The sequence below is a fragment of the Malaclemys terrapin genome, chromosome 15 (genome assembly GCF_027887155.1).
Source record: "Malaclemys terrapin pileata isolate rMalTer1 chromosome 15, rMalTer1.hap1, whole genome shotgun sequence".
Lineage (NCBI taxonomy): Eukaryota > Metazoa > Chordata > Testudines > Emydidae > Malaclemys > Malaclemys terrapin.
Window position 1 is genome coordinate 3,073,290 of NC_071519.1, and position 12,498 is coordinate 3,085,787.

The window sequence follows — 12,498 nt, forward strand, 5'->3', positions numbered from 1 at the left end:
CTGTGATTTGCAGCGGGGAGGGGTGCAGCTGGGACTGGCCGGTCCCTGAATGAAGTTGCTCTATTTCCTTCTATTGTCCCGGCCTACGCTGGGGAGCCTGGGGTGGCGGGGGCAGGGGCGGGGGGAGGCAAGGTGGTGGGATTGGGGGGGGAGGAAACTGGATGTTTGTTTTGGACCCTCACCCTTAGTGAGACAAGACAAAGATACATGGAGGGGCAGCGGACGAGGGGTCCCCGGGTAACCAGCCGCCCCGCCCCAGAGGTGGCTGCATCTCAGCGCCGGGCGAGGGGTCCCTGGGTAACCAGCCGCCCGCCCCAGAGGTGGCTGCATCTCAGCGCCGGGCAAGAGGTCCCTGGATAGATTTCTGGACACAAAATCCATTGTGGTATAGTCACAAATGCAGGAAACTCCCAGTAGTGTGGGGGGGGCAGGCGGGGGTGCCCCAGGCGGTGACAGGTCTTAAAGTAGTGTTGGGGGAGGGGAGCTAGAGAATCTGTACCCAGGGACAGAACCCAGGAGTCCTGGCTCCCATCCCCCTGTTCTAACCACTAGCCCCCCACTCCTCCCCTCCCAGAGCCAGTGAGAGAACCCAGGAGTCCTGGCTCCCAGCCCGCCCCGCATCTAGGCCAGTGACCCCTGCTGCCCACAGGTTAATCACTCGGGTTCTAGGGATGTGTCGGTACCAGCCTGTGGCCAGCAGGTGGCAATGTCGGACCGAGAATCACCCTGCTTGCAGTGTCGGCCCCTCGCCCAGCAGGTGGCGCGCTGCAGAACTGGGTCCGATATGGGGAACTGGGAAGAAGAGGGTGCCCAGACTCCTGGGTTCTCTCCCCGGCTCTGGGAGGGGAGTGGGGGCTGGTGGGTCAGAGCAGGGGCGGGGGGGGCTGGGAGCCAGGACTCCTGGTTCTCTCCCCGGCTCTGGGAGGGGAGTGGGGGCTGGTGGGTCAGAGCAGGGGGCGGGGGGGGGGGCTGGGAGCCAGGACTCCTGGGTTCTCTCCCCGGCTCTGGGAGGGGACTGGGGGCTGGTGGGTTAGAGCAGGGGAGCTCGGAGCCAGGACTCCTGGGTTCTTTCCTGGGTCTGGGAGGGGAGTGGGGGCTGGTGGGTCAGAGCAGGGGGGCTGGGAGCCCGGACTCCTGGGTTCTCTCCCCAGCTCTAGGAGGGAGTGGGGGCTCCTGGGTTCTCTCCCCGGCTCTGGGAGGGGAGTGGGGCTGGTGGGTCAGAGCAGGGGGGCTGGGAGCCAGGACTCCTGGGTTCTCTCCCCGGCTCTGGGAGGGGAGTGGGGGCTGGTGGGTCAGAGCAGGGGGCGGGGGGGGCTGGGAGCCAGGACTCCTGGGTTCTCTCCCCGGCTCTGGGAGGGGAGTGGGGGCTGGTGGGTTAGAGCAGAGGGAGCTGGGAGCCAGGACTGCTGGGTTCTCTCCCCGGCTCTGGGAGGGGGGCTGGTGGGTTAGAGCAGGGGGGCTGGGAGCCAGGATTCCTGGTTCTCTCCCGGCTCTGGGAGGGGAGTGGGGGCTGGTGGGTTAGAGCGGGGGAGCTCGGAGCCAGGACTCCTGGGTTCTCTCCCCGGCTCTGGGAGGGGAGTGGGGGCTGGTGGGTTAGAGCAGGGGGTGCTGGGAGCCAGGACTCCTGGGTTCTCTCCCCGGCTCTGGGAGGGAAGTGGGGGCTGGTGGGTTAGAGCAGGGGGAGCTCGGAGCCAGGACTCCTGGGTTCTCTCCTGGCTCTGGAAGGGGAGTGGGGGTGGTGAGTTAGAGCAGGGGGGGCTCAGATCCAGGACTCCTGGGTTCTCTCCCCGGCTCTGGGAGGGGAGCGGGGGCTGGTGGGTCAGAGCAGGGGGGGCTGGGAGCCAGGACTCCTGGGTTCTCTCCCCGGCTCTGGGAGGGGAGCGGGGGCTGGTGGGTTAGAGCAGGGGGGCTCAGAGCCAGGACTCCTGGGTTTTGTCCCCGGCTTTGTTATGTGATGTAGGGTCTATCCCTTACTGCTGTGCCTCAGTTTCCCCCGCTCCCCCCCCCCATCCCGTTAGACTGTCAGCTTTTAGGATCAGGGTCTTTCATTCTGTGTACGGGCCGTGCCCGGCCTGACGGGCCAGGACAAGAAGCCATAACCCCCGATCACCCCGCCCCAGTCGAACAGCTGTTCAGACTTTCCTGATAAGGCTGGAGGGGAGCCAGGGCCCCAGAGCTGGCTGGCCGGCCAGTCCCTGACCCAGGACCGGATGGGAGCCAACACTCCTGGAAGGGGAAAGGCCTTGTATCCAATTCCCCACCCGTGAGCCAGGCAGTTCCTTCCCCGAGTCGGGGAGAGAACCCGGAGTCCTGGCTCCCAGCCCCCAATCTCCTCCCAGAGCCGGGGAAGAACCCAGGAGTCCTACCCTGCCCCTCCCATGCCCCCCCCCACAGGAAGTGGTAGAATTCCCATCCCACGTGTCTCCTCTGGAATGTGGTGACGTCATCGAGGGGTCCATTAAAAAAAGTTTTTTTGGGAGTTAGGAGAAAAAAAACTTTTGTGGGGAGATTAGAGCCGGTGGGGTCCGGAACCTCCGGGATCCTCCCTCCACCGGGCCTGGGACCCTCCCCCGGCCCACGAGTGGGGCAGAACAGCAGGGGTTTGGACCCCTCCCCCCCCCGCCAGCTGGGAATCCCCCATCGGAACCAGGTAAGAATCGGTTCCCCCGCCCCGTAGGAATTCCCCCCACGTGATCAGAGACACCCCCCCTCCCTCTCCCCGGCCAGGGACCCCATCACCCTTAGCACCCCCAGGGCCAGGGTCCCCTGTCCGGACCTCTCTCCAGCCCATTCTGCCCTGGGAACCAAGAAGTCCTGGCTCCCAGCCCTCCTGCTGTAACCCACCAGACCCCACACCCCTTCCAGAGCCGAGGGAGAACCCAGGAGTCCTGGCTCCAGCCCCACCTTCTCTAACCACCAGCCCCCACTCCACTCCCAGCACCGGGGAGCGAACCCAGGAGTCCTGGCTCCCAGCCCCCCCGTTCTAACCCACCAGCCCCCACTCCCCTCCCAGAGGCTGGGAGAGAACCCAGGAGTCCTGGCTCCCAGCCCCCCCTGCTCTAACCCACCAGCCCCCACTCCCCTCCCAGAGCTGGGGAGAGAACCCAGGAGTCCTGGCTCCCAGCCCACCCCTCTAACCTCTCTGCCCCCTTCCTCCCCTCCACAGGTCCCAGAGATGTCCGGTCCCACCTGGCTTCCCCCCAAGCAGCCAAGCTCTTCAGGCTCTCTCCGGCATCTCAGTCTCGGCTCCGGCGCTCTGCAAACCCCAGAAGAAATACGCTCCGGTCCCCGTGCCCCCCAGGCCGGCTCCCCAGGAGCAGAATGGGGGTGGCATGAGCGGGCCGGGCTACCAGCCGTCGGGCCCTGGTAAATACCCGTTTTCCACTCTCCGAGTACCCGATTGGTCTGATCCAGGTGGGGGGTAGGGCTAGTTGGCAGGGGGGTGGGAGAATCTGGGAAGCGGTGGAGGGGAGAATACAGAGGGAGGGGGCCTGTGGGTCTGACCCATTGCTGTCTCCCCTCTAGGCAGCCTCCCGTCCCATTCCTGCCCTCTGGTTTCCGCCCCCCGGCTGGCTCAGAACGTCATTATCCATCACCCCTGGAAACAAGGATGAGCCGGGGGCACCCTGGGGTGGCCCCCCCTCTGCTGGACGCGGGTACCACATGCAGGTAGGAGGGGGGGAAGAGGGGCCCCTGGAGAGTGGGGGGGGTGGGACAGGACTTGGGGTCCCTGGTGGGGCAGGAACTGGAGGTTGAATTGCCTGGTGTATGATCCACCCTACGGGGGGAGGGGCACCCTCCAACCTCTCCTGGCAATCAGGCATTTGGCATGCCGGTGGAAGGGGGGTGACTGACCTCCCACGCAGCCCCCTGTCCCGCCTCCGCGGGGCCTTGGAGAAGGCCTACGATTCCCATAATTCACCTGCCCTGGTCATGTGGGGCACATGGGAAGGCTCCTTCCTGACCATCTCCTGTCCTGGAGAATGCGGCTTGATTCCCATTACACTCCAGAACTACCTGCCACTAGGACAGCAGCTGGACTGCATCATCCCAGCTGACAGGCCTGGGTAGTACCTTACAGCCCCGCTCTCCCCACACCCTCATTGTCTGTTTCCTTAGGGGTCTGCCCTAGACCCAGGGCCCCACCGCCCCTCCAGCATCGACGCCCAAATAGACTCGCTCACCAGTATGTTGGCTGATATGGAGAGCGCCGGCCCGCAACGCCGGGGGGAGAGGCAGGTAAACAGCCCCCCCGGGAGGGTTCTGGGGGAGGGGGTGTTGACGCGGTGGGTTTTCATTGGCACAGTCTCTCCCGCCCTACTGAGATTTCAGTCCCTATAATCCATCCTTCCGAGTACCTTCTTGTCTGTCTCCTGCCTACCGCATGGTCACTCCAGCACCTGATATCTCTGGAACCAGTGGACACAGACTCCTGCGTGTGATGCTGTTGGAAAGTAGAGCTCCTGGGTTTTCTGGTGGTATCACCCACCCCTTTCTCCCTCCCCCAGTTCCCCAGAATCGGCCACCGAAAATCACGTTCCAACCAGAACCTCGGGGTGAGGGAACTGGAGGTGGCTCACGGGATGTCACAGTGGGCCCTCCTTTATTGCCCAATATCTCCTGAACCAATGGGCGGAGAGATGAGCGCCAGGCACTGTTGGAAAGCTAAGAGTTCAAGCTTTCCAACGGGGTATGACACGTGCTTCCATCCTTCATGGTTCACAAGATATTGATGGTTTCACTGAGTCACTGTTGGCCTATCAAGAGTTGACGATCAACATGGACTAGTTGGGTTCCTTGGAGAATGATGGGCGTTTCAATGCATTTAGGGTTGGGGTGGATTTGCAGGCTGCGGGGCTGGTAATATGGGGTCCCCCCCAAAGCCAGGAGGGGTCCCCCAAAGCCCCACACCAGCCTACATCTCATCTTTCCTCTCCTTTCTTCTCCAGAACTTCGACTCCGTCCCGTACCCGTCGGCCTCTGGCCCCCCGCAGCCCGGACCCCCCAAAATGCCTGGCCCCTACAAGCCGGGCTCCTTCGCCCCAAGAACTCGCCTACAGTCCATCGCCCCAACCTGCCACCTCAACGGCTTCCTCTGGGCCGTCTCCCAGTACGGGGCTGGCTACCTGCGGGTGCCACCCGGGCATAAGCCCTACCCGCAGCCCATGCCTGCGTCCTATACCACATCGGCTGGCCGGCCTTTAACGTCCAGGTCAAAGTTGCCCAGCCGGTGCTCGGTTACGGTCAACCGAGGCACCGGGCTGAGCAGGCCTATGCCCCCCCCTCGCCCCAGGCTGGCCACGGGGCCCAGTACGCCTTGGAGCAGGGCGCCAGGGGGGAGGAGGGCTGGTATCTGGAGCCGGGGGGTTACGGCAAGAGGCCAGGCAAGGGGGAGAGCTATGGGGCTGGGGGGCTGGCCAAGCCGGTGGAGGCGTCTGGGGGTCCGTACCAGGCTGCCACTGGGACCCTGGGCAAGGAAGAGACGGCGGTGACAGGAAAGGTGCCCCCTGGTGGTGGAGGAGGATACCAGCACCAGGTAACATGGGAGGGAATGGGACGGAGTGTGAGCGGGGGCAGATCCTCTGGGAGGGGAGTGGGGGCTGGTGGGTTAGAGCAGGGGGGGCTGGGAGCCAGGACTCCTGGGTTCTCTCCCCGGCTCTGGGAGGGGAGTGGGGGCTGGTGGGTTAGAACAGGGGGGGCTGGGAGCCAGGACTCCTGGGTTCTTTCCTGCCAGGGATTGTATCCCCTCATGGGGGGGGGGGGGGGGGGGGCAGATCAATGTGAGCGAAGCCTCCAGCCGAGCTCTCGCTCCCCCAGGCCCCACCGAGCCGCCCGGAGGAGGAGCTGGACAGACTGACCAGGAAGCTGGTGCACGACATGAATCACCCGCCGGCGGGGGAGTACTTCGGTGAGGGGGGCAGGGGGCGCAAGTCGGGTAGGGTTACCATATTTAAAAAATAAAACCCTTCCCACCCCCTTTCCCAAAGTCCCCGCCCTGACTCCACTCCCTCCCCTGAGCGTCCGCATTCCCCCTCCCTCCCAGCCACGCGGAAAGGGCTGCCCGAGCGCTACCGGCTCCACGGTTTGCCGGGCAGCCCCCAGACCCTGCGCCCCCAGGAGGGGAAGCGCCCAGCCGGGGGCGCAGGGTCCGGAGGCATGGGGGCTGCCTGAAGTGGGTAGCACGGGGAGCACAGCAGCCCCCGGAGCCCGCTCTATGGTAAGCCAGGGAGTATTTTTCCCGGACATGTTCGGCTTTTTGGCATTTCCCCCCGGATGGGGGTTTGAAACCGCTCTATGGTAAGCCAGGGAGTATTTTTCCCGGACATGTTCGGCTTTTTGGCATTTCCCCCCGGATGGGGGTTTGAAAAACCGGCTGTATGGTAACCCTAGAGTCGGGGGGGGGGGGGGGGGGCGCTAGTGCTTGCGGGGCAGGGAGCGGGATGGGGTGATTGTGGCGGTGGGGGGAAGGGTCAGCGGAGGAGCTGGGGGCCCCCGTGTGACCCCGCCCCCTTTGCCCTTCTCCCCAGGGCGCTGCGCCCGCTGTGGGGAGAACGTGGTGGGGGACGGGACGGGCTGCGTGGCCATGGACCAGGTCTTCCACGTGCCCTGCTTCACCTGCACCACCTGCCACGTCCGGCTGCGGGGCCAACCCTTCTATGCCATGGAGCGGCGGGCGTACTGTGAGGCCTGCTACGTCGTGAGTGCCGGGGGGCCGGACACCTGGGTTCTCGCCCCGGCGCGGGGAGGGGAGTGGGGGCTGGTGGGTCAGAGCAGGGGGGCTGGTGGGTCAGGACTCCTGGGTTCTCTCCCCGGGTCTGGGAGGGGAGTGGGGGCTGGTGGGTTAGAGCAGGGGGCGCTGGGAGCCAGGACTCCTGGGTTCTCTCCCCGGGTCTGGGAGGGGAGTGGGGGCTGGTGGGTTAGAGCAGGGGCGCTGGGAGCCCGGACTCCTGGGTTCTCTCCCCGGGTCTGGGAGGGGAGTGAGGGCTGGTGGGTCAGAGCAGGGGGGGCTGGGAGCCAGGACTCCTGGGTTCTCTCCCCAGCTCGGCGAGGGGAGTGGTGTCGGGTGGGTTACAGCTGCGGTGGAGGGGGGCTGGCCCCAGACCCATGGCTCTCCCCTCCCTCCAGGTGACGCTGGAGAAATGCTCCAGGTGCTCCAAGCCCATCCTGGACCGGATCCTGCGGGCCATGGGCAAGGCCTATCACCCCCAGTGCTTCACCTGTGTCGTCTGCCACCACTGCCTGGACGGGGTCCCCTTCACCGTGGACGCCACCAGCCAGGTCCACTGCATCGAGGACTTCCACCGGTACGGCCCCGCCCCCTAGCCTGTAGCCCCGCCCCCTGCCAGCCCGGCCCTGAGCTCTCCTTTCCCCTCTCTCTGCCCCGCAGGAAGTTCGCCCCACGCTGCTCCGTGTGTGGCAACGCCATCATGCCCGAGCCCGGGCAGGAGGAGACGGTCAGGATCGTGGCCCTGGATCGGAGCTTCCACATTGGGTGCTACAAGTGTGAGGTGCGGGAGTGGGGCTGGGAGCCCGGACTCCTGGGTTCTCTCCCCGGCTCTGGGAGGGGAGTGGAGGCTGGTGGGTTGGAGCAGGGGGGTGGGGGGGTGGGAGCCAGGACTCCTGGGTTCTCTCCCCGGCTCTGGGAAGGGAGTGGAGGCTGGTGGGTTAGGGCAGGGGGCTGGGAGCCAGGACGCCTGGGTTCTCTCCCCGGCTCTGGGAGGGGAGTGGAGGCTGGTGGGTTAGGGCAGGGGGCTGGGAGCCAGGACTCCTGGGTTCTCTCCCCGGCTCTGGGAGGGGAGTGGAGGCTGGTGGGTCGGAGCGGGGGGGGGGGGTGGGAGCCAGGACTCCTGGGTTCTCTCCCCGGCTCTGGGAGGGGAGTGGGGGCTGGTGGGTTAGGGCAGGGGGCTGGGAGCCAGGACTCCTGGGTTCTCTCCCCAGCTCTGGGAGGGGAGTGGAGGCTGGTGGGTTAGGGCAGGGGGCTGGGAGCCCGGACGCCTAGGTTCTAACAGACTCTGTCCCCCCGCCCCAGGAGTGCGGGCTGCTGCTGTCATCGGAGGGCGAGGGCCGCGGCTGCTACCCCCTGGACGGGCACATCCTGTGCAAGTCGTGCAGTGCCCGGCGCATCCAGGAGCTCTCCTCGAAGATCACCACCGACTGCTGAGGGCTCGGGGGGGCTCAGCTCCCTGCTCACCCCCAGGTCTCTGCCCTGGGTGGGGGCTCTGTCTGCCCTCAATGCCAGCAGCTGCTTCAGTATCAGTCAATTTGGGGTCCCCCCGCACCCTGTTTCTCCCATCCCCTAGGGGGCAAAGAACCTGCCTTGTGCCCCCCAGATTCCTGCCCCTGTCTATGTCGGCATCTAATATTGGGGTCTCCCTGCACCCCACTTCTCCCATCATTTTGGGGGGCAGAGCCCCCCATTTCTTGTTACCCCCTAGCTCCATTGTCATCTATTAACCCCTCTCTGCCCCCCCATTTCTCCCTTCACTTTGGGGGCACGTTTGCCCTCCCAGAGTTCCTGCTCTGCCAACAGCTGTTAATTTGGGGTCCCCTCTGCCCCTTGCCTCCCCCCAATTCCTCAGCCCCGGCCCCAAGGTCGAGACGGGGGGGGGGAGGTGGCAGCAAAAGGAGAGGTGGAATTATTCACCCTGCTCTAATATTGGGGTGAAGTCAGACACCCCCCCCCCCCCAGCTGGTATAAAGCAGGGGGTGGGGCTTGGTGGCTGGACAGGAAGTGAACCTGTCTCTTTGCCCCTCCCCCATTTCTCCTGGCCCCGCCCCCAGCCTCTTGGCCCCTCCCCCTCCCGGGGAAGGTTCTCTCCTTCCCCCTCCCCTCAGCTGAAATATCAGCTGTGCCCTGTGGTGGGGGGGGGGAGTGCTGCCCCTTAATTCCCCAGCAGGTATCCCCAATATTTCTTACTGGGGGGGGGGGGGGGTGTATTTCTCCCCACTCCAGGGATTCAGAGCCCAGTTGATGAGGGGTGGGGGGATGCTCAGGATTTGGGGTTTCTCCCAAATTTGGGGTCAGTTTGTTTTTTGGAGGGTCATGGGGGGGGCTGCCCCTTCCCCGAAGGAGCCCTAACTCCCCACCTGTTTTGGGGGTGGCCCTTTGGACCCTAACAACCCCCCAGCTGTGTGTATCAGGATGCCTGGGTTCCATCCCCTGCTCCTGGGAGGGGAATAGGAGAGGGGAGGGGGAGGACTCCTGGGTTCTGTCCCTGGCTGGGGGAGGGGAGGGGGTTCCTTCATCACCATTAACGATTTCCATTGCATGCTTCACCCTCTCTTCCCCCCCCCCCGACTCTATAAACACCCTCCCCCTTTCTGGGCCATGGGGATGGATTAAAGATTTGTTTTTTCACTCTTGGCAATACAATGTCCTGCTTTCTTTTGTTCAGAGGCGTTACTGGGGGGGAGTGGGGGCTGGTGGGTTAAGCGGGGGGGCCGGGAGCCAGGACTCCTGGGTTCTCTCCCCGGCTCTGGGAAGGGAGTGGGGGCTGGTGGGTTAGAGCAGGGAGGGCTGGGAGCCCGGACTCCTGGGTTCTCTCCCTGGCCCTGGGAGGGAACTGGCGGCTGGTGGGTTGGAGCGGAGGCGGGGGGCAGCCAGGACTCCTGGGTTCTCTCCCTGGCTCTGGGAGGGGAGTGGGGACTGGTGGGTTAGAGCAGGGGAGCTGGGAGCCAGGACTTCTGGGTTCTCTCCCTGGCTCTGGGAGGGGAGTGGGGTCTGGTGGTTAGAGCAGGGGAGCTGGGAGCCAGGACTCCTGGGTTTTCTAGATTTCGACACCCGGACCGCTGTGATCCGGTCTGACCTGTACAGCCCCGGCCACGGGCCTGCCCTGAAATCATCCCTCAAAGTCGCCTCTTAACCTTCTCTGCATTAAGCTAAATCGCTGCTGCTCCGTGAGGCGGTCCCACTACGGCAGGTTTTCTAATTCTTTAATCCATGTGGCTCTTTTCCATCTCCAATTTAGCTATGCATCCGAAGAAGTGGGCTGTAGCCCACGAAAGCTTATGCTCTAATAAATGTGTTAGTCTCTAAGGTGCCACAAGTCCTCCTGTTCAATTTAGCCCCGTCCGTCTTGAATTGTGGGCGTCAGACCCGGACACGGGAGTCCAGCCGCTGTTGCACAAGGGCCAAATTCAGAGATAAAATCATCTCTCTGCGCCTCCTGCTCCAGATTCCCCTGTTTATACGTCCCAGGAGCGTATTGGCTCTTTTAGCCACAGCGTCACCCTGGGAGCTCATGTTCAGCTGCTGCTCCTCCACCATGCCGGCCAAATCTCTTTCAGAGTCCCCACTTCCCGGGATAAAGCCCCCCACCCTGTAAGTATGGCCTGTGTTTGTTGTTCCTAGATGTCTGTTTGTCTTAGTGATTTAAAAAAACAACAACCCACCTCCTTACTGTCCTTAACTGTGCAGGCCACAGCTCTTTATGGCCCTTTTGCTTCCCTTATCAATATACTATGATTCCTCGTTCGTTTTTCAATCCAGTGGTCGGCTCCTCTTTAGCCGTGCAGACGAGATCGAATAAAGACCAGTCGAGTCAAGAACTGGTCAGCTCTAACGCAGAGACGGTTATTTTTTTTAAATCCCCCCCCCCACAGAATTCAGCACTGGCAGCTGGCGCGCATTGAAACGAGCGATTCCCCCCCCTCCCAGGGGATGCCGGGTCCCATCCGGCCCCAGGGCAGGGACTGGCTGGCGCAGGGAGGTGGGGAATGGGGCAGGGGCCTGTCCCCTCTAGGGGGCGTCAGCTCCCACCTCGCCCTGAGGGGGGGGAGACTGGCTAGTGGGAGGGAGTTGGGGGGCGCGGGCTTTTTGGGAAGAAAGCAAGTGCTGGACAGTCTTTAACTCTCCCCTGCCCCCCCCCACAAATTCCCCAGCTCACAGGGAGGGGGGTGAGAGGCCAGAATTGGGGCAGGGGGGTCCCTCTTGTGTCTGTCTGGACCCTCCCAGGAGGCTTCCACCTCCCACCCCCTGGCGATTCCTTCGCTTGGTTGCCTCCCAGGGGTGTGAGTCTGGGTGGGGATGGGGAGGAGCCACTGGGACCCTGTGGGGGGTGGGATCCCCCCTCCTGGCACCCCCTGCCTGCCCACACCCCCCCCACACATACCCCTGGTGGCTCATTGGCTGGCCTCTGGGAGGGGGGGTATATAAGAGGCAGGCGGGGAGGGCGCTGGTCACACACAAGGCTTGGCTGTTTCCCAGCTCCGTGTGAGGCAGCTGGTTTTGGGGGTGAGCCTTGGCACCATGAGGTCCCCGCTTTTCTTCCTCCTCTTTCTCCTCGCCAGCTCCGCGCTGCGCCCTGGGGTGCCCGCCAGTGCCCCCCAGCTCCGTGCCCCCCACCTGGGGAGCCAGGTGAGATGGGGGGGCGGGGTATGGTCAGAGGGCCCCTGGGGGGGGAAGGGGGAATTTGGGGGTGCTTCAGGGATTGGAGGGCTGGGGGGTCCTGTAGAGATTGAGGAGGGATGGGGGGACTGATGCTGGGGTTTGGGGGGTGCTGTATAGCTTGGGGGGTTATATAGAGATTGGGGTGCTGTGTAGATTGGGAGTAGCCCTGAGGAGTTTGGGGGTGCCGCACAGATTGGGGGGATGGAGTATTGTTGCTGTCTAGTTTTGGGGTGTTCCAGGGGGTTGAGGGTACTGCATACCCTGGGGGGGGCACCTCAGATGTCAGGGGGGCTGTGATGAAATTCCGGGGCCCTGGGGAAAGCGAGGGGTGTTGCATACATGGGGGTGCTCCCGGGGGAGTTAGGGGTGCTGCGGTGTAGATTGGGGGTTGGAAGTGAATGGGGGGCTGTGCAGAAATTGGAGGGTGCCCTGGCGGACTTTGGGGCCCTCTGCAGAAATTGGGGGTCGTCGGGTTATTTTTGCTTGGAGAGGGGGTGTGCAGAAATTGGGGTCCCCCAGAGTGATAGGGGGGCTGCAGATTTTGAGAGGGTGGCCCTGGGGGGCTATAGAGATGGGGTGCTCCAGGGGGAATGAGGGGTGCTGTGTTGATTGAGGGGATCCTGGGGGGCTAGAGATTTGGGGGGCTGTGTAGAGAGGGGGTGCCATGGAGAGGGTGTTGAAAGGGTCAGATGGGGATCCCCCCATTTCCTGAGCAGGGTGGACCCCAATGGGAGTCCTGGGGGTGGGCCGGGCAGTCTCCCCTGCTCCCCATTTCTCCCAGAAGCCCCTCCAACCCAGCCCCCTCATGGGGCTGCACATCTGGGAACGGCCTGGGGAACGGGGCTCTGAGAGCTATTTTGGGGGTCCCCCCAGTCAGGAGAGAAATTCAGCGTGATTTAGGGGTTACAGGAAGGTGAGGGAAGTGGGGTAGAACCAGGAATGGGGGGGTGAGCCAGGGCTCTGGGAGGGGAGTGGGGGCTGGTGGGTTGGAGCAGGGAGCCAGGACTCCTGGGTTCTCTCTGCGAGTGGGGGAGGGACGGGGTGACTCTTGGTGTGTCTCCCCTGCAGGCGCTGTCCCGGGCCCTGGTGCGAAAAGCCCGCTCCGGGCT

The 12,498-nt window shown here is 64.0% G+C and overlaps 1 protein-coding gene across 1 annotated transcript; it reads left to right on the forward strand.

The window, feature by feature from the left end:
- Positions 1-3,586: 3,586 nt before the first annotated feature.
- LOC128823176 (thyroid receptor-interacting protein 6-like) lies at positions 3,587-8,260 on the forward strand. Its single transcript, XM_054005303.1, is given in 9 exon segments — positions 3,587-3,669; positions 4,120-4,239; positions 4,950-5,190; positions 5,193-5,536; positions 5,818-5,908; positions 6,528-6,697; positions 7,126-7,304; positions 7,388-7,508; positions 8,030-8,260. Coding segments are annotated over 9 exon segments (1,404 nt in total). The 5' UTR covers positions 3,587-3,663; the 3' UTR covers positions 8,162-8,260.
- The last annotated feature ends 4,238 nt before the right edge of the window (positions 8,261-12,498 follow it).